This window comes from Callorhinchus milii, unplaced genomic scaffold (assembly GCF_018977255.1).
Source record: "Callorhinchus milii isolate IMCB2004 unplaced genomic scaffold, IMCB_Cmil_1.0 Scaffold17, whole genome shotgun sequence".
Lineage (NCBI taxonomy): Eukaryota > Metazoa > Chordata > Chondrichthyes > Chimaeriformes > Callorhinchidae > Callorhinchus > Callorhinchus milii.
Window position 1 is genome coordinate 1606443 of NW_024704758.1, and position 26280 is coordinate 1632722.

At 41.0% G+C, this 26280-nt stretch overlaps 1 protein-coding gene across 7 annotated transcripts in view; it reads right to left on the reverse strand.

Moving 5' to 3' along the window:
- Positions 1–26280, reverse strand: part of LOC103186020 (activating molecule in BECN1-regulated autophagy protein 1) — a 163843-nt gene that overhangs the window by 107730 nt on the left and 29833 nt on the right. For all 7 annotated transcript variants that reach the window (XM_007904817.2, XM_042341376.1, XM_042341377.1 and 4 more), the window contains exon 8: positions 14836–14922. In XM_007904817.2, coding sequence (XP_007903008.1) covers positions 14836–14922 — 87 coding nt within the window. The remainder of the gene's footprint in view (positions 1–14835; positions 14923–26280) is intronic.

Consider the following 26280-nt stretch of genomic DNA (forward strand, 5'->3'; position numbering starts at 1 on the left):
GTGGCGTTTATAGGTCACAAATAATGAGGCTTAGCAACAAATTGCACTGTGAAAAGTTATGTAGCCAGAAATGAACAGCAGTTGTACTAATCAACACTAGCAGAACAGTATCAGAAACCTTTCTCACATTCATTGGATATAGTTACCACTCTGTAACACACTAACAAACAGAACAATAGAAAGGCTTTGCTTTTCCAGTATGTCGATCAAAGGCTCCCATTCATGTACCATACCATGAACTGGAGTCACCTCTACAATATACCAGATCACTGATCTGGATTGCATCACTGGAGTGAGATGCAAAATAAAGGTGCCTTCTCACGTCTTCCTAGTCATCTCAAAGCGCTTCACAGAATATACAGAGTAACGTGAATTGACTGTATATTTTGTGGGCGAAATATTACCCTGCATCTTGGAAGCAATAGATGGAGGCCAGAGAAAGGTAGGTCCTAAGAAAGCAAAACAATTAACATACAGAAACACAGTATCTGCAGCATGTACCACAGACCTGCTCTACAATATTTTGCCCTGCTGCTCTGAACTGCAAACTGCTCTACAATCTTTGTTTCCAATTGAATAAATTCTTTGCAATACAACAAGTCCATCAACCAAGTTGTTTGGAGGGTGAGGTGGGAGACAGCACGTTTCTGGTAATTGCTGTGAAATGAAGTGACTGCGAATTTGTAGGCAAACGCAATAACCAATTTACGCACAAGCCATGTCCCACAAACACCCGTGAAATGATCAGTTTATCTGGAGGATTAGGACACCAGTCAAATAATGTCTGAGGATGGTTAACATCCACCTGAACAGGCAGGCAGAACCTCAGTTCAATGTCTCATCTCATTCAAAGTCCGGCATTTCTGATAATGTAGTGATCCCCATACAAAAACGTCAACCTAGACAATGAACTCAAGTGCAGTGTAGGGCTTGAACTCAACCTTTGACTCAGGGACAACAGTGCAAACAGCTGAGCCAAAATGACACCCAATCCCTTGTTACTCTCTTCAGGGCATCATGTTCTGTTCTAATTCAGTTTTAATCAGTGCTGAAGACCGGAACGGAATGGATCCAAAGTTGCCTTAGGAACAAGCAGAAGCTAATCATCCCATTGAGCCTCTTCCTCTCCTAAAGAACCCGGAGGAATATCTTTCATCTTGTTGTTTATTCAAGTTGGAAGGGAAAAAAGTCATATTGTGCATTGCCGCGAGACATGCACTTGATAAGTATGGAGTTAGGTATCCAATCACTTGGTTTTCTGGATCAAACATCAAGCATGCAGCTGAGGGCTCGAACAGGAAGATGACCTGGTCTGAAGCCCAGTCCATGGGTGACAGTGGTAGGGCAAGCACGAGTTGGCTGGGAAGAAAACAGCCACATGTCCTTTGGGACATAGGAATGTGAAGGAGGAGCAAGAACGAAAATGCATGGACTGTGCTAACAGAAGTAATTAGTACATATACAAGTCCTTCCCTCCAACTCCCACCCAGTGAGCAGCTTGAGGCTGAAGAGAATATTTTGCCAGCAGCCACTTTCTGGCAATACAAACCAATTTATTTGCCTTGGGAAAAGCAGCGAGTCTTAACGAACCGGGTTAGTTCAGAAAAAAANTCAAAGCAAGTTTTGAACCATCATCTATAATTCCTCCCCCGCGCCCCTACCCCCCCCCACAAAACAGATTGCAGTGAATTGTACATGCAGTGCACGGGTGTGAGGTGGTAAGTCATGCTGAAACTGAAATATGAAAAGTAGATATAAAAACAAGACATATGGCGTTACAGGCTGGAAATAGACAGCACCAGTGCCTCCGAACAAACTGCATGCTAATCGGGAATAAAAATGACAAAACATGCTCATTCACCAGCTCTTCAAAATCTTCAGTGCTAACCAGCACAGCACTGGCCATAGCTGCTTATTCAGCTCCTATTTACCAGGTAGGTTGTTTCACCATGTGTCGCCAGAGAGCTCTATATATTTAGCAGGGCAAGGATCGTTTTTGGGTCAGAAGGTTATTAGTTTAAGCCCTGCAGAGGGACTTAAGCTCACAGTAGGCTGACACTCAAGTGGACTGGTGGGTAAGCAATGCATTATCGGATTGGGCTCTCTTTTCCAGTGAGACACGAAACGGAGGTCATGCCTGTCTATTCTTCAGGTGAACGTTTTAGAGATCCCATGAGACTGCTTGAAAAGAGAAAGGAGTTTCTCCCCGCTGCCTAACCTAAAATCATGCAAATAAAGCAATCAGTCATTTTTGGGCTAGTTGTGAGATATTGCCGTTTGCAAAATAGCTGCCGTGTTTGTCTATAAAAAAGGCTACTACACTTGACAGTAATTACTTGTGAAAAATTGAGAGATATGTCATCAACAACTTGCATTTATATAGCACCCGTCATGCAGAATAATGTTTCAGAGTACTGATAAAGGGCTACAAAGGAACTCGGTGCAATTTTATATTTAATGAATTTTTTTCTCTTCTAATATTTGAATGTAATGTTTACCCTCTTGCAACAACAGTTTAATAAGGTATTCTTAGCTGAAACTTTGTTGAAGTGTTCAGCTTTGCAATTGAGTTGATGAACGAAGGGTGAGGAGAATAAAATGTTCTGTAAACACAGCCGCAGTACGCATTTCAGAAGAGGGATTGATTCAGAAACAGTAAAATAAAGTATGATGGATATTAAAGCACTGGGAAATTAGAAAGGCTCCTCACACCAAGTCAAGATAATAATGGCTAATCATTCAATCAAATTATAGTTAGAAATACCTTAACTGCTTATAGTATATAGTAGAACGAGAGGACACAACCTGTGATAAAGGGGGTTAATTTATAACAAATCTGCAGAGACACTATTTCAGTGAGCGAGCAGTAAATTTATGGAATAGGCTCCCAAAGGAGATGGTAGAAGCAGAAAGTATTGTTTGATTCAAGAACAAATTAGATAGATTTCTGCTAGAAAATAATATCTCATCATGCAGTATATAGTTTGGAACATGACATGTCAAGCTACTACAAGCATGGTGTAAGGCAAACTAAATGGACCTTGGTGTTCTTTCACCAAGCAAATACTTATGTATTTTGTTCTTTACTTTTTAGAAAAGTAACACTGAAATTTGCACAGATTGAAATGACAGCTCCATGGGTTCTACTGTTATATCCAAGGCAGGACATGCCTGATCTTCTGAAAAATAAACCTTTAACACTTTTAACAAGCGCTGCTCACCCTGGCAAAATAACATTCACATAGCAATCTGAATAGAGCATTAGGCTTCAGCTTTCGAGTTGCTTTCCAAATTCCCCAGTCTATTAAAGGTGTTTGCTGTCCACTGGCAGTTCTGAATCCTTATTTGGCAGTCACTGTTTCAAAACGCCCCGGTGGTTTGAATTATTCTCCGTTGGTGATCAGAGAAAGCAATTCAAATTCCAATGCCTCTCAGGCTCATCATCCACTGCTTTACAGTCATCAGATTATTCCCTTGCGTGGAGGCCAACTTGCGATACAATACAGATCCATCAGTTTCTATGGTGATAATTATTTCTTTTATTCCAAGTTGCCATCTAGCTTTTCTACTCTTACTGAAGTGACAATGGTATGCGATGATCAGTTCAGGTACGCAACCAGTGAGTCTCAGGGTCAGGCTGACAGCGCGAGGCGTGGAGCGAACTGGCACAGCACTGCATCACAAAGTGTCATATGGCTTGGTCCTGTAACTCCAGGTACAGCAAGTCCCAGAGTGTGGATGTGGCATTGTGTGAGGCACTATTCCCAGTTCAGTTACCGCCCAACAAAGAAATGAATAATAATCAGTTGGCAAGACTTTTAAGGGCAAGATTTGAACTTGGAAACCAAAGAAGAACAAACAGATTGATAGTAATAAGCAGCAGGAACAACATTCAGAAATGTATTTGCCTACAAAGTAACTAATAAAATAATAAAACCTTTATCACATTGTTTAATTTTTCTGTAAAGTGCAGTGAGTGTATATGTGAACACAGTTATTTGAACACAACTGCGCAGACCGAGCCCAACAAACAACCATGAAGTGAATGAGCACTTTATTTTATCAGGGGGATTGTTGGCCAGGATACTGAGAGAAATTCCCTTCTCTTTTCAAATAGTACTACTGGAGCGTTAATATCCACCTGAATAGGCAGATGGACCCTTGGTTTAAAGTCTCACCTGAAAGATAAACAAAGCGCAAAGGATCATCGATTTCAGCCAATTAATTAGTTTTTGAAGACATACCAGCACAAGCACAGAGCAGAAATAGCTCATTCCAAAGACTGCATTGATTTTTTATGCCAAGGCTTCAGATAAGGCTTGGGAACTTTTGAGCCATACAACTAACTAGCTTGATGGCTTTGTTTGAAAGGAGTAAAGAGACACATAGCCACGTTTCGTCCGCAAAATACTGTCAGCTCACTTTACAGTATATTTTGAACATGGGGAAAGAAGCAGCGATACAGAAAGAGTGTTCTAGAGTTTCTGGGAGTAATGGCTGAAAGCACGGCCACCGATGACAGAACAGAGGGCACGAGGGACATGCAGGAAGCAGGAGCCAGAATGCTCAGAAACCAAAGCCAAGGAGGAAGATTTCATTTGTTCTGGATTCTTATGGTTAACATCTTATGGAAAACAGAGCTGTTCGCATTCCTTATTGGTCGTCTCACTGCCATTTACTTCTACAAAGAGGACACAAAGCAGCAAGCCTGATGGGGCTACATTAGTATCAACAGAGCGATCCATCAACATGAAGCAGTGCTTGCCTGTGCTTTAACTGCGTGAATTAATCCATTCCCCCTGGGATCCACATCTCTTTATTGTTAAAACAAAACAGTATTGCAAACTCAATGAAAATAAAGAGCATTAACAGAGTACAATAACTCTCTGTAACAGATTGTCTGCAAAAGCAGCAAGAATTCTTTTAAAGGATAGATGGAATTATTCGGAAGCTGGAACCAGGAACCGCGGAATCTTGCGTCGACATTGCGTTGCTAATGTTGTGTAGTGCTCCTCGAGAAATTAAATACAAACCAAAAAAAAAGCTCCTTCCCTCATGACCAACCGCAGGGAACAAACCGAAGAACGGGCAAATTCAATTTATGGAATAAAATCAGACCTAAATGAATTCAAAACTATCTGGTATCTGCAAGGCTTCAAACATCATTATACAATCAACATCTCACAGACAATTATTGCTACTGATGTTGGATTTTTTTCCACTCCCACGCATCAATCCCCCAACCAAGAGGGTGGGCAGGCAAATCAAGTTGGTGTTCCAAATAAAAGTCTGCATTGCGGTTTTATTCCCTTAGCCTTGGCCAGTGCTTACCCCCCACCCCAAAGTCTTACCCCTTACTCTTCCATCCGCTCAGCAATCCAGCTCAGATCAATAAGCCCCTGTTGTGTGTGAAGCACAAAATGGACTGTAACCATTTCAACAGGTACATTTCAGGGAGTTGTATTTTAGGGTGATAGAATCCTCAGTGTTGATCCTGTGCAGGTAATGGTGGGATGAAGGAATGTTCTGCAGTGAATATATGGATATATAGGTGAACGCGGCAGGCAATTTACATGTGGCAACTTCCAACAAATAGCCATGAAGTGATCAGCAATGTGCAACTTTGATCAACCCGCTCCTCCATACCACCAAGAAACTGAGTCAAGGACACAAACACGGAGGCAGAAGGGTGGGGGGGATAGAGAGAAAAAAAGAGGAACAAAAGTCCATGTGTTAAAAGAGCAGGAACAGTCAGTCTACACCCTTAATGTAAGGTACCCTACAATTAAATACACAAAATAAATCTAGATCAACACTTCAGATAAGAAACTTCAAAAGGCAAATCCCTTTAGTGCCAATTACTCTGGTTAAAAAAAACATGAGGATAAAGAACTGGAAGACAATTACACATTTTTCTAATTGTGCCGTCTGTAGTGTCAAACAATTGCAGACATTTGAATCCAGCCTAATTGCTGATATTCAGATGGTTCATTTTTTTTAAAAAAAACTTATTTTGCATCTAGATGCATAGTGGCATTGCCCATTGCAGGAAGGAAAATGGTTTCAGTGTGATTTATAAATGTTACAAAATAGCTAAGCACATGTCAACTGAAATATTACATTCACAATTTGACAAACTAGAAAAAAATGTCAGTACACCTTTCCAATAAGACTGTGTGTGTACACCTTTCAGCACAGGGGGAGAGAAGTAATTTGTATCTTGTTAGAATATTCATACTCAGTATGGAGGAACTTACAACCTCAGGGTGTAAAACTTGCTGCTGAGTAAACTACAGGTAATCAGGTGATGAATGCAAAGAACTCTGACAGGAGGGAAGAAAGACCTGGACTGATTAAGCAGAGAAACTGCAGATGCCTTTTAAATATGGATAAATATAAAGTAATGAACATTGGAGCAAAAAGTATAAAACATGCTCACACAATGAACTGAGTGCCTGTAAGCAAAGGTGGGAAAGAGAGAAGAGAGAGGAGGTGGCTGTGATTGACTGTTGACTGTTCACAGAAGGTCTGGGTAATTTGAAGAGCTATTAGCAGAGTTAATCGAGAGTACATGTATGAATCTCAAGCTCGCTTAAGTCACAAATTGCCATTGTAAGCCAGCTAAGGACATGGAGTTCTGTAGCATTAGCGTGTTCACCTAGCAACTGTTGAATTCTTGGGTGAGGAGAAAATTTAGGAAAGTTTCCTTACTCCCTACGTCTCTGTTTACCTTGCAGTAAGTAGAAACCTGGTTGTTAGTAGATTGGCGGATCGCTTTCTGGGGGCAATATTCCCTCTAAAAAAAATTGGCTGCCACGTTTCACCCACAAAATAGTCTTTTACAATATATTCTGTGAAGCGCTTCGATACATCTCAACGACGTGATAAAGTGATAAATAAGGCGTAGTTCTGTAGCTCAGTGGTTAGAGCACTCTTCTCGCAAGCGAGAGACCTGGGTTTGATTCCGGCAGGACGAAATCTTGGGCAAGTTTCCTTACTCCACATGCCTGATAATTATCCCTCAAAAAAAATAATACATTGGTCACTACAATCCACGGCTGTTTATGGGGCACTGCTGTGTGCAATTGGCTGCCGCGTTTTGCCCACAAAAAAAGTCAATTCACTTTACAGTATGTTCTATGAAGCTCTTTGAGATGCCTAGAACATGTGAAAAGCACTGTATCAAATTAAAGGATTATTATTAAATCAAATGCGGAGGTTATTATATTCAAAATAATGTATGCAAGTCAAAAGCGTATGAACAGACTAACCCTGCTACACAAACTACGGCCTAGGACTGAACACCAATAATTCAGAAGTTGAAATTTCCCAAGTTTTATTTAACATTTTCCAAATGTGTTTTTTTTAAAAAAAATCTTCCTAGCAAATCAAGTGGAAGTACACAGTATTTAAAAAAAATAGCAAGGTACTATTTAACTGAATGCTAAAACCTTTTTATTAATTATAACATGCAGGAATGGTGGAGGGAGGAGAGAAAGAGAAGAGAGTACATCTGTTGAAACAGGAGCCTCTTTCTTTCACATTTGCTATTGCATTCCGTCTAAATGATCTCAGCAGCATTACAGCTGACCCTGAAAACTTCCCCCCTCCAACAGAATTGCCTGCAGCCAAACCTATTATTAACAGCCCTTGATGCAGCTCTGTTGCTTGATAATTGCTGTCAGGACTATTAAGATCTTGAGCAATTCCATCCAATACATCCAGGTCTGTGATCTGCTGCTGCGAAATTGATTACATGAAAGAATGGCCTCCTACAGCCTAACTGATGGACCCACTTGCCTTTTTTCTTTAGCGCAACCAAGCAATTACTGCCGAGTCCCGGAGTCTCACATCACCGCACGCATATCTAATGGCTAACCGTGACCAGAGGCGGGGTGTTGGGGGATAATAGCGCCAGTGATTTTATCTGAACCTTGCTCCTTAACAGCGAGATTAAAAAAAAATGCAAAGAGAAACATTTCCTGCAGCGGCTGTCATCTGCCGTCAACACTGATGCAGAGTGGAGAGCTCCATATAATGTTTCTGCAGGCAGCTAATTTGACATGCAAGTGGCATGGTACACTGCAGCACGTTGAACTCAGAACAGCGTGGGCACCTCAGTGCCACATGTTGTGCTCAGATTGTATAACAATGCACTATCCATCTGTTATACAACGTTAATTTTTTTAAGCACTTACGGGACACAATGCCATTTGCATATTACAGGAGCTACAACAGAATTGACTATACACTTTTTAAAAAAGTCAATCTCCAGGTTCTATTCGTTCATGAATGGGATCACCATCACCGGTGGCCGTGATTTCAGCTGCTACGCCCCCGAAACTCTGGAATCTTTATCCCTCCACCTTGCCCCCCCTCCTTCCCCATCTTCAGATCGCACCTGAAGACCTTCCTCTTCGACCGTGCCTAAGGTCACATCCCCCTTCTCCCTGGCTCGGCATCTAGTTCGCAGGGACTTGTTAGTAACAGAATTATCGTCGGATTCTCCATCATAAATAAGACCAGATTATATGATTTCCAGTAACAAATTCCAGATTCTCTCAATATATTTTCAGCAAATGGATCACATTGGTTATGCTCAAGCATGACTGTCATCCTACTTTGACACAGAGCACACTACCAGTGACATGCCACAACACCTGATTGGAAGGGGAGTACTTTCACTCGAGCTGGCTAATTGATGTTACTGTACTGCTCTCAGGCAACAGAACAATGATATTATTGTCGACAGACCTGACAGGTAGAAATCGGTGCACTGGAGTACAGCATAGTACTTACCTCTCTCTGCTCCTTTAGGCTTTTAGGACTTGCAAGATTAAGTGCATGTTAAAAGTTTTTATCAGCACGTCCCCTTGGAGTTAGTATACCCTCAAGGGATTCCACTTATTCCCTCTAAATGCAATACAGTCCAGCATATAAATGCAAGTTGTTGTTGGCTCTTTGCAATTATTCCCAGATTGCCGGAATTAGGAAGCAGTAGGTCCGGAAGCAATGCTCGTTTAGACAATACTCCTATTATTGACCTTAAATAGGGTGAAAGACTCCGTGCAGTCACTGAGATTCAAAGCCCCAAATTTGCCAAAGTTTTCCTCTTAAAAGAGAAATGTTAATAGCACCAAGTTTCTATACTGCTCAGTTCAAAACAAAATCCACATAAAAAGGGCTTCAACAGTCAGTCGCCACAATATTTTTTCTTCCAAATCCACCCCAGAGTAGGCAAACTAAACATGTCTAGCTTAACTGCAGGGATCTGACTTTTTTTTTTTGGGGGGGGGGAAAACCAAAGGAAAAAAATGAAAAAAAACAAACCTAATGTAGCAAATTTAGTTCTGAGGGTAAACTGACTCCAAGGAGACATGCTGGTCATCAACCTGAAACGTTAACTCATTTTTCTCTCTCCATAGATGTTGCCTGACCTGCTGTGTGTTCCCAGCGACTTCTGATTTTATTGCAGCAAATTTAAAGCCTGGTGATAAAATCTGCACATTATAGTTATCATGATCAATCACACAATCTGCAATGGAGACATTCTCCAATGGGAAAGGCACTATACATAAATATAAATTTGTATTGTGTCCCTTGACAAAACTAGAGGGATGGATCTAGGATGGTCAACAACATTTATGTACCACACACAGCTCTCCGGGTCCTCTGAGATCCACTGCAAACTTTTATTAAACTCTTGTGAACAGAATGAAATAGATGGTGAGCTAATGGCCTTGACTGTGTCATATATTCAGCCTGTGGCATAAATTCACCAGACTCATAAATCCTACCACTACAGCCTTCGACAACAGTCAATATTCGCCCAGAGCTCTGCAAACTTCACCAACTCACTAACTCAAGGAAAAGCAGGAGAAGTTTTACAAAAACAATCTTGAAAAGATCAGATTGTGGAAGTCTGCCCCAAGATTAACCCATTTATATATTGAGACGTTGCAAAGAGGAGATAAGGCGCTATATCAATCGCCAGGATTATTATTATTATTAATTAAGCACCAACATTTTAATTGTGTTCTCAATCTCTCAATTATGTTATCTTGGGCATATTAATTTTTTTTAAAAATCTTTATTTTAGTAACAAGGTCAAGAATAGGAACCAAGCAGAGATCAGGGACATGTACCCAATTGGGAAAAAAGCAGTTATGAGAAGCCATATCTCTTAAGGCTATTCTCATGAACCACTTCACACCAGATATATAATCTTACTTTCAAAAAGGCCAGAAGTTCAGAAATCCAAACTGAGATGAACAAAATATTGAGAGACTTAAACGTATGGATTATTTGCTCGCTATATGCCAGCTGAACAATTATCAATGCCCGTGTATTTTTAAGACAAGACAATTTACAGGGGATTGTGCCTGCGGCAGTGATGATATTGGGTGAGGGCCTATTGGATGCGAGGAAATGTGTCAAAGATACTACAAACTAGTTTGCCTCATGTTTTTATTTGCAGCTAAAACATGTAAAAGCTGTGAGTTCCTATCAAGGCTGTTCCAGATGGTCAATTAATCTTTGTATTATTCAATCCAATGGTTCGTACAATTACATGAAACATGATCATACATTGAATTTCTCCAAAGATCAAGCGATACAAATTAAATGGGTGAGAGGTTGTGAACAAGACAATCAATGGATATAATGGGAATCGTTTTTCTTCACTGAATGTATTAATGCCAATATGCAATCTGCTGTTCTACAACACTGCAGCTAATATTACAAGGTTTGCTGCAGAGCTATTAAGGAGATGAAGCACAGAAAGGTGGAACTTGGCGATGTTTGTGGAATGAACCAAAATTTGGTTGGATATGTTGAGAATCGGTCAGAATAATGGCCAATTACAACAATGACGTTACGTACATTGGGTAGAGTTTTGTCATTGGGAAGCCACAGTAAGATGCAAATGTTCTTTTGGATGATAGTAATCCTTAATCGTTAAGTCTTCATTTCTCCCCTGCCTTTTTAGTGCTGAACGAACCAACATAATAATAATAATATTTGCATTTGATATAGCGCCTCATCATGTCACTAAGATGCCTGAAAGCGCTTCATATTCTTAAACCTCTTCCAATATTACTTGAAACCAACTATTAGAAGGTACTTTGGTCAGGACACGTCCCCCTGGATACACTGGTCTCTGCTCTGCATGTTCCCACACCAAGGCCAAAATCTCACACGTGGTCATGTACTGCACCTTCAATGCTATCCCTCATGTAACTCCATTCTTTGCCTATGAACTACAAGTAGACACTGAACGCAAACTCAAAAGTACTTCTTTGAAGTGGGATTTACTTGAAAGCACTTGGACTTCTGCTTGTGCAGTGTAACATAGATGGAATCTAATAAAAGCAATTACATCACACTTCGCTCCAGCAGCAAATAATTTCATATTTCAGCCACCCCTTCCCAGACCTATGCAGCGCACTTCCATAGGTTTAATAATTGGAGGCTCAGCGGTTTAACTTTCCTTGGGGATAAAACTTCACATGACAATGGATGCCTTATTGCTGTGAAATAAATTGTAGTCTTGACACTAATGCCACGGCATTTAAAAACATGGTGGGCTGTTGCATTTCTCTCAGAGAAAGAGATAACTCTACCAGATGCAGCACAACATTAATTACAGAGAGAGAATCACTCAATGTCAAGAAATGTCAGAAATATTTCTGTTCAACAGGGCACATTAACCCCCGCCCTGCTAGCTTAGTCTCAATACCTTAAAGCTGTATTAAAATATACCCCACCCACTGAATTGGATCGGAAAAAAACAGTTTCCACAGTTCACAGGAGCTATTTAATGCATTCAACTCTATAGATCCAAAGGATGGTTTCCAAAGAAATGGTAGGTCCGCTATGTCCCTTGTGCCCTCCATTCCACCGTCGTTGGTCGTGCTTTCAGCCACTACGCCCCAAAACTCTAGAACAATCTTCCTCCATCCTTCTGCCTTGCCCCTTTCTGCCCCATCTTCAGATCGCACCTGAAGATCGTCCTCTTTGACCGTGCCTAGAGTCACCCCCCACTGTGGCTCAGGGTCATACTCCGCCGCTGTCAAGCGCTCTGGAACTCTATCCTGCGCGAGGAGCTCCATATAAATACAAGTTGGTGGCACTATACAAAAAGGGGAAGTTAGATTCACCTGTATCCAAATCAAAAATCTCTTCTCTGTAGAGAGAGAGAGAGAGAGAGAGACGAGAAAGAGAGCCAACAAATGAAGTGTGTTTGCAGTAGGTTGGAAGCTGAAATCTGAGGTGTCTGAGTATGGAAGTAGTGATCTGGCTGGCTGCACGTGTAGAGTAGTGCACAAACAACAAGGACTGCAGGAAGCGGAAAAGGGATGAATTACAATCTGTACTACTGACAATTCGAAACATCAAAGAATGGTACAAAATTGTTTTAGGAGAATATTACTGAGAGATGAAAAGTGAGAAGAAAAAGGAGAAGAAGGGAGGTGGGGAATCGAGAGAGAGAAGCACATTTTGGTTTCTATAAATTCTCAAGTGCCGCCGGTTCAGTACGCACACACAGACCCAGCATCGTCTCCCCGTCGGAGGTATCAAAACATTCACGGTCGAAAGAAAACACTTTGCTTCAGAGACCAGAATATGACAAGCCTGACAGCCGAAGGAAGGAACCCAGAGGAGACTCCAGACTAGCCATCAAAATACAGGGAAAGAAACGAATGCACACCAATGGCAACTGACAGGCAATAGACAAGACGAGCAGCACATCAAAAGGGCCTCAGAAAGCGATTCTCCTCACTGAATTCCTAGTTAATTTTATTTTGAAGATTGAATCTGTGGCAATCTGATAGTTTCAACACTACTGAGCTCTCAACAAAGCGAGAGATGCATTGAAGTTCCAGCTTCAAAGGACATTTGCATTAGAGATTCCTCTACAGAGCGAGTGTGTCAGTCTTATAGCAGAAGGTCCCAATGTTGTTCCTGCACCCTCCCAATGTTCAAAGGAGTAGCCAGTGTCAATTAGATATCCTTCCCCAAGTACAATTAGCCCTTCTGGATTATCATGTTGCCACTGGCATGATGTGGAATCCTGGAACTTAGTGGTTAAGGCGCTCGCCTGGCGAGCGAGAGAACCCAGGTTTGATTGTCAGGTGGGGCGAAACTTTAGGCTAGTTTCCTTACTCCACACATCCTGTTAACCTATCAGTAAATAGGAAACCAGTTATTAGTTGATTGACGAATCTCTTTTCTGGGAGTATTAAACCCTTCAAGTTTTTTTAAAAAAAATACAAAAATAATTTGGTCACTCAATCCACAACAAAGTGTAACTCACCTTGAAGACACGACATGACCTCAAACGTCCAGTTAATAAAATGTTATGCAGTGGGTACATTTTTTTTGGTCAGCCGGGTGTCTTGACACATGCCCATCACCATGCTTAAGATTATTCAAACTGAGAATTCCATGCATTCCACGTACACGTGGAAATTCCCGAGATAGATTATTGGATTGGTACGCGCTCTCTCTCTCCCTGGAGGGACTCATCCTGCTTACGTAATTCCAGAAAGTATTAGGCACAGGTTGGTAGGAGCCAAGGCTTGGGACCGCAGACTACTGGAATCTAACAGCAGGAGCCCATTCAACCCATCAAGTCTGTTTCACCAGTTTAGCGGATCATGGCAGATCTTTTAATCTTATTTCTCCACCTTTTCTCCATCTCCTTTAATGTTTTTACTTCAAATATCTTTCTCCTTGCAAAACAACCCACTCAATTCTGCATGGATAGGCTTCTGAAGAAATGCATACGACATGTTCACAACCTGAATAAAATGCTTGATTTTCATAGTATTAGTCACCATGCTGAGCCATTATACTGCTTCAAATTCTTATTTTACAGATCAGCGCGAGAGACACACAGATGATGGCTGCATATAATCTCATTTTTTGTTGTCTTCAATCATGCTGGAAGAGGCCACTTCTGAACAGTTTACATTGTGCCCGATGAATGGAACAGGGGATTAGGAGTAGGCCATTTGTACTACCATTTTATTGTTCAATATGGCATCTCTTCACCTATCAAATCACACTGTCCCCACCTTATCTCCATGTCTTCTACTCTTTAAATTCAGGAGTAAAACAAGAAGGAAGAGGAAAGAAACAAACAAGGGGAGCTGTGAAATACAGGAGGCCGAACAATAAGCACAAACGACAGCCAAACTGTTCTTTTGCAACACATAGGAATACAATGGCACAAGAGGTACTGAGTCACCCAACAGGAGTTTACTAGGATTCAGAGAGGCTCATGACTCGAAACACTTTAAAACCAAACAGCGTTGAAAGCAAATAGATTGTGCAGAATCTTCAACCTACAAAGAACCTACAGAACATTATCCTTAAGGATATGTTACATAGGACAAGCAACTTCTGCTAGCGAACAATTTAACTTTAAAAATGCAATTCAAACTTCAACGTTTTTGCTGGTTTCAGGGTAGATATGATGGCATAGTGACAATATTTAACAGCCGTCTTTCTTATGATTCACAAAAACTCAAGATCATTCATCGCTGTGGCCTTTTCCTTGCACACCCATTATTCCCTCCACAAAACTACAACAATATGATCCAGGATTAATGGGACTGAGTTTCAGAAGGTGAGTTGTTCATCTAAAAATAAGAAATTTGAGCATACAGAATTAAAGCAATTTAAAACTTACCGTGCATTACAGTAGCTGAAACACCACAGCAACAAACAGCACCAAAGCAATGTACTTCGACCACAATGAATTCATGCTTGGCCCTGAAGATAAATGCAAGGAGGGAAGAGTGTTGCTGAGAACAGAACAGTTAAGCTTACCTGGCTGGGTCTGGGTAAATTGGGTGCTCTCTGGATCCTGAACCATCATTTCGAGACAGAGAAATAAGCGAGGACTCCAACAGTCGCCTATAACACAATATAAAGACGACAATTTTAGTTAAGTGTTAGCTCTTGTCTTGATAAATTAAGAGGAGCTGTGACTCCCCTTCTCCCCATGTATTACAATCGGCCATCAATCTTCCATTAGAATGATCATTAAGCTATTATTAAAATGCTATGTGGATAGAATGGAGGCTTTTCGTAAATCCTTCCTGAGATAACATTCCCTCAAGAAAAAAACAATAATAAATTGATCACTTCAATCTATGATCGTTTGTGGGTCACTGCCATACGCAATTGGCTGCCACGTTTCGTCCACCAATATACTGTCAATTCACTTTACAGTATATTCTGTGAAGTGCTTTGAGACATCTGGAAGATGTGAAAAGCGCTGTATCAAATGCAATGGTTCTGGTATGATGTAGCCTTGCTGTATGTACACTGAGAAGAACTCGAATTGGATTTTTTTTAAAAAATGCTGTTCTTTTAGATCAATTTAGGTTTGATTTTGAAAGCTGCCAGACTGCATTTGTACTGAATACATCTCAAAAATCTACAATATGTGATTTACACCTCTCATAGAAGATACAATATTAAGACCAAAATTTGGGAAAATAAAAGAGACTCATTGCGTTCACCAAAATACACTCAAGGTTCCATTCTAGGAAACTTTTGCACTTATGGAAGTATTATATAGGTGTCAGCTTGCCTGAGGTGGCACACAGGCTTGAGCTCCCACACCAGGCTAATATTCCAGTACTGCATTGTCAGAGATGCCATCCTTCAAATGAGACATTAAACCTTGATTTTGATGGAAAGAAGGAGTTTTTCCCCAGTGGCCTGACCAACAACTCTTCAGGTAATGGCTTGATGTCAGACCTTGCTGTGTGCAAACTCACTGCTACATTTGCTTACAATCACTGTACCTGATAGCAATTCTCTATAAGCACCTTGAGACTTTAACATTATAGCCACTATGGTAACTGCAAGGATTATTACTAAGAATGAATGGTATGAATGAAAGCAGTTTCATTAAGACTCCTCTGTACAGTTGGGCATGGACAATTCAACAACAAATTGTATTTATAAATACGCAGGGTAGCATCCCAGATCTCTTAATTCAACAGCGATTAACAAAGTTGAGAAACTTCTCAGCAATATTACTGAGGAATCTGATTTTCTTCGGAAATTTGTTTGAAGCTATTCAGTGGTTTCCTGGACTGAGTTTTAAAGGATGAAATCTCTGGAACAAAATTAGGCACATCACTCAGCCTGTGATCTATATTTAAGAACTTTCATACATATACTGCTATTCATTGTGAATATGCTGCAAGTTCTCCACTTATTGAAGTTCAATGATGAATTCCTAGCACACAATCTTCAACACGATCACACCTTTCCATCCTCGCAAGCACATTCCCTTGAAGTTGATATATGAAAAATGTGGCATTCAAATTTTCCCCACTAAGTAGCTGAATAAGTCCTTAAGTTTACTACACATTGCAGCATAATACATATCCAAAGGGATATGTATTAAGATTGTTTTCACAGGCTCTCAAATGTCAGTCCCCAACATCTCAAGCATTCTTCTGCTTTTGTTTAAAAAAAACTATTTGCACTTATCAAAAAAAACCTTTCAACATCACTGAAGCATTGGGCAAAGTGAGAGGAGGGGAGATCGAGGATGATGATTGCAGTCACAGTCAAAAAGGAGTGTGTTTAAAGGCAGGAGAAGTGAGAACAAAGCAAGAGGATATTGGGAGATACCTGGAGGTACATCAGGATTGAAAGCAGCCCAGCCACCAATCGAACAGATGGGTGTATTAGGCATTGAGATGATATGTGACACTCTATAATTGAGGGAGAGTTATAACTCGGATTCTAGGGAATGTCTAGGAGTTCTCAAGAGCTGGTGGTATGGTTTCCAAATACTGTACATACAGAAGTAACTGGATTAGATGGATGGAAGGAGCGCAATCTTCCTCGCGTTACAAGGAGACACGCAAGGTGGAGGAGAGAGGAACAAACTAATTAAATAGTAGAAACTTATGTCAGCGGCAGTCATGATTTTCTAAACATTGAATTACCCAAATGAATTAATGTACACTTAATTGTCAAAGCTAATCCTCTACAAAAGTGCTTATTCCTCTCTCTCTCTTTACCTTGTTTCCACCCGCCTCACCGCCCCCCCCACTTTGAGTAAACAGAATTTTTTTTTCCACATCTCGAGCGGATTATTGAAGTAGATTCTCCTCGTTTCTCATACCAGAGCAGCTTTTGCCACTCTTCACAGCACCAATCACTGTGCGTTTCAAATTTGTGCAAACTGGGAAAACGCGGAACAATCGGGGGAAGCTGCGATTATCCTTCCCAGCTTAGCAACGATTCCTTCATGTCGTGCAAGGCACTAAGTAGTTTGTGCTGGGGATGAAGCGGCTCGAGGGCAGGACCACAAAGGCGTTCAGCTTCCCGAGAAAAATAATTTAGTCACTCAATCCACGACTGTTTGTAGGACCCCACTGTGCGCAATTGGCTGCCATGTTTCGCCCACAAAAATAGTCAATTCACTTCACAGTATATTCTGCGAAGCGCTGTGAGACATCTCGAAGACATGATCAGGCCCTATATCAAATGCAAGGATTATTATCATCATCTGCAATCGCATTATTTGGTTCCATCCACTCAAATCATTACAAAATCTAGCCTTATAGCTGTTTCTAATCTACCTTTGCTCCGCATTCATCACCTTTAATTTCTCGTCTTCAATGCTGCCTGATTTAAGTATTCTTTCAGAACTCTGCAGCTCGTGTACTGTCCCGCACCAGGCTTCGGGACCACATCACTCCCACCCTCGCTCACCTCCACTGGCTCCCCATCCCCCAGAGGATCGATTTCAAGATCCTCATCCTCACCTACAAGGCCTTCACGGCCTCGCTCCCTCCTACCTCTCTGACCTACTATCCCCCTACCTACCTGCCCGTACCCTCCGTTCCTCTGGCTCCGGTCTGCTCCACATTCCCCGCCCCAACCGCCCTACCATCGGTGGCCGGGCCTTCAGCCTCTCAGCCCCGAGGCTCTGGAACTCCATCCCCCAGTGCCTTCGCCGCCTCCTCCCTTTCCTCCTTCAAGGCCGGTCTCAAGACCTTTCTCTTTGACCGAGCCTTCGGCTCCCCTCTCGACTCTCTACCCCCTCCTCGCTCCCTCCCTTCCCTCCCCTCACCCTGACCATTTCCCCCCTCCTCGCTCCCTCCCTTCCCTCCCCTCACTCTGACCATTTCCCCCCTCCTCGCTCCCTCCCTTCCCTCCCCTCACTCTGACCATTTCCCCCCTGCTCGGGTCCTGACCCAACTGTACAGCCTTGGGACGTCCTCCTGATGTGAAAGGGGCTCTATAAATGGAATATTGTTGTTGTTCTTCAGAAATAAATGTGAATTTAGAAACAGAAGCAGACCATTTGGCCCTTCAAGTCCACTCTGCCAAAGAATGTTTCCCAACACAACATATCCTCAACCTTTCACTATACTTTGTCATTTCCCTACCTTAGTATTGTGACTCTCCACTGCACCTTCCCCAAAGCCAGTCTAACCTTTCTGCAATGCAGACCCAAAACTGAATAGAATATATTTAGCTCATGGCTGGGTTTAAATCTACTGGATTGAGATGACCGGAAATATACAATAAAACACTTGAGGGATGAGCCATTCCCCCATAATGCAAACCTTTAGCAGTTTGTATCATTCAAAAGTGTTGAAGAGTACAGTTTTGTGGATTGAATAGAGTCGTTTTTTGATTCAGTGGCTTTAAGTTGATTACTTTCAGCACTCTGTGAAGCTATAATAAAAAAAATACTGTGCATAAAGGAAGATATATAAAGGCAAGTTGTTGATTTTCTGCAGGACTTTGCATTGAATGTTCCCGGTTGTCCACTTTTTAGTCCTTCAGGTGGATGGGAAGTTCATGTTCGACTCTGTTGCCATTTCCCTGCCACTATCGCCCACCTCATTCTGAAATACCACAATGTTTCCTTTGTTTTGTGCAACTAAATATTGCATTCTAACACCTTCTCAGGCAAAAGCATATCCGTGGAAGGAAGGAAATCGACTGAAGTAAAGTGAGAAAAACGCCAGGTGTAATAAAACACAGCCGTAAAAAAATACCAAGTCTCATTATCCAAGTGTGTTTATGAATAATAATCCTTGCAATTGATATAACACCTTATCATAGCATCTTCGAGACATTTCAAAGAGCTTCACAGATTATACTGTAAAGTTAATTGACTGTATTTTCTGTGGGCGAAACATGGCAGCCAATTGCACACAGTAGTGTCCCACAAACAGTCGCGGATTGAGTGACCAAATGATTATTTATTTTTAATTTTATTTTGAACCTATTATTACCCCCGGAAAAGCAATCCGCCAAACAACTGGGTTCCTACTCACTGCTAGGTAAACAGAAGTGTGTGGAGTAAGGAAACTTGCCCAACGTTTCACCTTGACCAGGATTCGAACCCACGTCCTCTCGCTTGCGAGGCGAGCACTCTAACCATTAAGCTGCAGCACTCGATATAATGCCACCAGACTGTGAAACCTGGGATAACATGGGTTTGCTTACAAAAAGATTGCTCTCTCATTAGATTTTGGTTACATCACACAACTGAAAGGGCCGAGAATTTTCCACTAAAATCACTTCCCCAGAACATCCCTCCCTAAAGACACGGCACATTTTTAAGCCACGTGAAAAGCTAATTCTGAACAGACGCTCATGCGATCATTCATTAAAGATTTTCAGTTAACTGTGACGTGCTAAATTAGAATTTTCTTTAACACAAATTTGGCGTGACAAATATAATGATTACTCTTCAGCAACACTCTTCAGGCAAATTTCGAGAGGGTTGCTTTGTCACAGAATATATTGTGCTTTGCAACTAGAATTCTGCAAACTAGCAAGGAATAAAGAGTTTATTACTCCAAGCAATGCTCCGTTGGTATATTGGCACTAAAGAAACATGAACATCTCAGCTACATTCCCTCTATTCTCCAGCACAGAACAAGTAATTGTCCTTTTATCCTTGTGTACCAACACAGACTATCCTGTCACTGTGGTTTATCTCTCTGGTTACTGCAACACAAGATAACATCTCACAATAATGGGGAAAAAGTTGCTGCAATCCTTCATTTATCAATCGAGTTAAATGCCTGACAGTATAAATACCAACAGAATGTGAGATAGCAGCTTTTTTCATTCAGAAACTCATGGAGCTAATTCTATTAGCAGTAAAATCTCACACTACATAAATTGATTTTATGCTACTCAGTGAAGCACCTGGCATTAATACAGTGAAAAAACACAATGGATGATATATAAAAACTTACCTGACAGTCAGGGACACAACAGCGCATTAAGAATGGGCTGAGAACACTCAGCAAGCGCACTTCCTTTAGATTAAAGAATATTTATTCTACAAATACTGTGTTGAGGAAGGAAAAATTTGATCAAAGCCAAAGTAAAATTCGGATGAAAGCATACTGTATCCACCAATCCATTTACATTCACTGCCATTCCTCCCAGTGTCCTGGCCAACAATCCCCCGATAAAAGTCATTCATTGCATAGCTGTTCGTGAAATATTGCAGTGCAAAATTGGCTGCTGTGTTCGCCTACAAATGTACAGTCACTACACGTTGCTGAAAAACTGAAACATAATCAACAATGCCAAATTATTATAATATTAAAATATTAAAGACATGAATCAAGTACTGTCTCAGCAGAAAGCACTGCTTTTCCAATAAAAAGCTTAATATCAAAATCTAACTGTTTGGTTCAATGAGAAGAAAAAAAAATATGATGCTTTAAAGAGTGGACGATCCTCAATTCAGCTCCCTCTTCCACAGGTTACCAACAGCAGTCCAGCTGAGTGTGAGGTGTCCAGCAGAGGTCAAGGTACTTTTTCTGAATGAAAGACTAGCTAGAGGGCAAATCACAACAGTGAGAATATAACAATATTGGCGCAGGATCTCTCTTGGGAAATTGTGAAAGACAGAAGGGGGGGAAAAAAATTGAGAACAGTATTAACATACCGAAAAGTGTAATAGTCTAGTCCCAAGTTGTTATTGGACAGGAGTCTGTTAAATTGAATGCCAGGCACTGAATGTTGCAGGCGCCAATAATTAATAATCTTTGAACTTGATACAGTGCCATATCACATCGTCAAGATGTTTCAAAGCACTTCGCACAATACATTGTGAAGTAGATTGACTGTGTATTTTGTGGGCCAAACGAGACAGCCAGTTTGCACACAGCAATAACCTGGCCTAAAATGAATGAGCTGACGTCAGACAAGGTAGCAGATTAAGGCACTGGAATTGGCCTTAAGGAACTATCTTTCTGCTTGTCACAGTTGTAGCCGTCGCTGGTGGAACAGGGGACTTCTATAATCTCCGTAAATCGCAATCTATTCAGAACACAGCAGCGGCGCTCAAGCTGCAATAATAATGTATAGAAGGAAAGTTAAGGACAGACAAAGCTGAACATCCTCTACTCGGTGCAAGTTAATTAAAAGCATTAAAAATGACAAATCTCTATCATTTTAAAGTTGCCCTCTAGTCATATCTAACAGAGAATTCACGGCTTGGCGCTTGCATTAAATCACTTTAAAATTGTGGCACACTGCACATTCAATTTCATTTAAGTTTAGGTTAAAAACGATTAATCTTGTGTAATTGTTAATGGGAAAATTATCCAAAGCGCCTTCAAGGAAGCTGCAGAAACGCATTAACTTCACCGGTCAGTTTCTATAGTGGCATTAGCACTTTCTGGGGAATATCAGAGAAAATTTATCGGATTAATAATGAACCAAATCTTTGTCAGAATAATCATGCTGCAACTCAAATATAACTTTCACTTCTGGCTGCCATCAGAAATCAACAGGCTGAAGGTCATCAGCCTGTAGCATCATGGTTAGAGCACTCGACTCATAGGCCAGAGGACCTGGGTTTGATTCCAGGACAGGGCAAAATGTTGGGCAAGTTTCCTCACTCCGCACATCTCTGTTAACTTAGTAGTAAGTAGGAACCCAGGTGTTAGTCGACTGGTGGATCACTTTTCTGGGGGTAATAATTAAAAATAATAATAATGATAATATGGTCACTTAAGCCCCAGCTACATGTGAGACACTGCTGTGCGCAATTGACTGCCGCGTTTTGTTCACATAATATGCAGTTAAATCACTTTACAGTATATTCTGTGGGGCACTTTGAGACATCTCAAAGGCATGCTATATCAAATGCAAGGATTATTATTATTTAATACAAAGAACAATTCTGACGGCCAGAAGGACTCTGGAATAGAACGTTTTCAACTATTCTCTGCATTTGCCCATCAGGTGATTGCAACAACTCTCTCAATGGGATTATTCGCCAAAACATAAAAAAAATTGCAGAACAAAAAAAACATGATTTTTCCCACAAGAGTGTTGAAATATAATTATTCCATACATTTGCATATCCAGCGCAATTCTTGTGACATTTGTGAGGCCCACAAATTAACATAAACCTAATTCTCAACTGTTTTTGGGGCACTGCTATATGCAATTGGTTGCCGACTTTCGCCCACAAAATAGAGTCAATTCACTTTACAGAAGGTGAAGCACTTTGAGACGCCTCAATGATGTGATGGGCACTATATAAAATGCAAGGATTATTACTATTATTACTTTATTTTTTTAAATCTGTATAGCTTTGCAGTTTCCAAACCAACAGCATCGACAAACACGGGGCAATCAGTACCTGCTTTGACAAACTTCGAGATGCCTTTCCAACGTGTAAGGCTATATCAAATGCAAGAGTTATTTATTATTAATAATAAAAAGAATGTTGATATTCAGTGGAATAGAGCAGATAAGATTCTCTGCAATGATATAATAATTTGGTGCCAACAGCTAATTAATCAACAACCGTTTCAGTTTTCAAAAGGATATATCATTACGATTATCCAGTTCAACAGAGCAGCTTTTCTCTCCTGCAGAGAGAGTTTACGAATATTCATTCTTAATGTGCTCTCATCTCAAGCCATTGATGGCCCAAATTTTGCTGTATAAACACTAACTGTTAAAGTAACAAAACTTCAAGATTTCAAGCCGGAATTAGGTCACATTCCATCTACCAAAAAGTCTCCTTATAAGCAATGTGGAACCAACACTTAACAGCTCATGAAATCTGTCTGTAACCTATGGCTTCTGTTGATTTTGTAAACATTTCTTGCTTCACTCTGCCAGATGTACAAAAAAAACCTCACTGGGAACCAGCAGGACCCGATTGGACTGTATTTGAAGAAGAACGCATTTGGAGTCCTGTAGCTCAGTGGTTAGAGCACTCGCTTTGCAAGCGAGACACCTGAGTTCAATCCCAGGCAGAGGGCGAAACCTTGGGCAAGTTTCCTTACTCCACACAGAGCCTAATAATAATCCCTCCAAAACCAAAAACAATAATAAATTGGTCATTTTCTATCTACGACTGTTTGTGGGACATTGCTGTGCGCAATTGGCTGCCGCGTTCGCCCACAAATATACAGTCAATTCACTTTACAGTGTGTTCTGTGAAGCGCTTTGGGACGTCCTCCCGACGTGAAAAGCGCTATATCAAATGCAAGGATTATTATTATTATTATATTTAACCTGCTAAAGCACAGGCAGAATCTAATTCAAATGATAAGGGGCAAAATGATTTCAGAGTCCTGCGCTAGTACAAAGCTTCTAAATTGACTATTTTTCATCATTTATTAACTGAGATGGATTTACCACCTTTTGAGGCGCATTGTTACCCCGGTACAGTGCAGAGGACTCTGCTTCTCACCACTCTGGCCCTTCTATCTAAAAAGGATTCAGATCACAAGTAGGATAATACTACAAAGCAATTAAATAGCCTCGATCCCTGGTGCCCAATGAGTCACTGATGCCAGTGATAGGCCAATGATTGTCCCACCAACTTGTGCCGCAAGAAGTTTCTCAAGTGAGACAAGGAGTGCCAACCAAGGTAGTGACTACAGGAGCGAAGGCCTGTCAATCACCACTGCGAGACTTCTATAGATGGTGGACCCACCCACTCATTACTTGTGCTGCCAATGGTGACAACCAGTTCACTCACAAGATTCTCATGGACAGGTTGTTGTACGCACATCAACAATGCTGGTGCTGTCAGACTGAAAGCTCCAAGGCAGACACCAGCAGCGAATCCCATGGCATACATGTGCATCGCTGTCAGTCAACGGCGGACTGTCATTCATCTTGAAAGACATCTTGCACAAATGTAATAATCATCTTTGTATTTGATATAGGACAGTGTCTCAAAGCACTTCATAGGATTTACCATCAAATGCCTTCAAAACACAGTCACTACACTTTACAAACAAACACTGGATAGAACCCCGGTTCTCCGAGGATTTGTTCATGGTGAGAACTTGGTTGAGGTACCCAGGAGTGACTGACATGCGTGCAACCACACACCAACATGAATCACCACCATCACAACAGCAAAAAATTAAGTCGAGAACATTTTTATATAAAAAAGGCTTATGAGTCACAAACCCAATCTGTATACACACACACACACAGAAGACCATTAGAGCACTCAAGCACAGAATGCCTCGCTAATTGTCACTTGTATATAACCACTCTGAATGTATTGGCATAGAAAATTATCGCAATTGAATTCCATGCTTTTTGTGAAACACGTGTATTTGGGAGGGAGGTGGGCAGGGCACTCTGAAACTTACTGTTCCTGAGCCATGTTTCAACGGCTTAATAAATAGCTGCACCTTGTTGCTTTCCTTTAAGTACTGCAGTCAACACGACACCCATTGTACACCTACAATATGCTACAGAAAGCAGCACTTGAAATTATCCTCACATGGAAAATTGTCTCCAATATCTCTTTTCTTTGAAAGGTTAAAAAAAAACTTTAGTGGCAATACAAACATAAATGCTGATGGTTTATTAAGATAAGTTTCCCTGTGATAAAGAGATATTTTTCACTATTAAACACCTAACAGACTGAGAGATTGCAATAATCTGTTATTGTATCTTCCTTCCTTCCGCCTCCAATGGCTCCAGTAATGGTTTTAAACAGCACCCGTCTAATCATCAAAACCAACCCTCGCCACAAGTTAGGTCCCTGAAGCTTGCACGCTCTGTATCAATTACATTCCCAAACCCCGGCTTCATTTGCCACGTGTGGAAAGGTGCAGAGGAATTTCACGTATATACAAAAAGTTGAGGCACTTTGAAAAATCCTTTCTTTTTGAGCAGGCATATCAATATATTGATTTTCCATGCTGAAGTAACAACAACGACTTGCATTTATATAGCGTCTCGGAGCACTTAACAGTGGCAGAGCGAGGCTAATGCCGAGCTGGGGGTCGGAAGGAGGTGACGATGGGATTAATTTAAGCGAATAAATTGCAGAAATAGCGCTGGACACTACTCAGTCTCCACCGCAGAAAACATCCACACTAAAATTCCCCAACGCAAGATATAGTCAGTGAGGATTTTTTTTAATATTCATGAGGTATTGGATATTTCTTGGTACAACGGTTCGTGCGATGGCACTTTCATACCCTTTAAACGGTTGACATGTGAACCGGGAAGAAAGAGGCTGTGGGGTTAATTGGGGTGGACAAGTACGGCTCTAAGGCCAATCCAGGAGCGATGGTGCAGAAAGTGGAGACACAGAAAAATGAAAGGGGTGAGAGTCTGGGCAGGAAGGAAAATGACAGTAACTATAGAGACTGAGAATCAAGCAGCTCTTACCTTCATGTGTCAACTTCAATTCTGAGCGAGACATGTTTTTGGCTCAGTGAATTCCTAATTTCAAGCATTCATTTGTATAATGAGTCTTTTAAGACTGCGAGTAGCAAAAAACATATAACCCCAAATGCAAAGGGCAATCTTGCCCTGCAGTGAAAAAAAATTTAGTCACTCAAATCCTGACCGTTTGTGGGACACTGCTGTGTGCAATTGGCTGCCGCATTTCAGCCAGAAAATATACATTCAATTCACTTTACAGTATGTATTCTGTGAAGCGTGTTAAGACATCTGGAATACATGATAAGGCGCTATATCAAATGCAAGGATTATTATTATAAATTGCTCACTTTGTGATGGAGGGGACGAGGATCCTTCTGTCAGATTTGTGCTAGGTACGGGATGTCGCCAGTTGATTCCCTTTAGGAATTTGTTTGCAATGTTTAATTGCTCCATAATTACTACTACAGTTACAGAAACTTTAAATACTTATTTTCTGTTGACCTGTCTTGTTTCTGGGTCAGAAGGTTGTGCTTTCAAGCCATATGTCAAGACTTTGATGAGCTCACAGTCTAGACTGACATTCTGAGC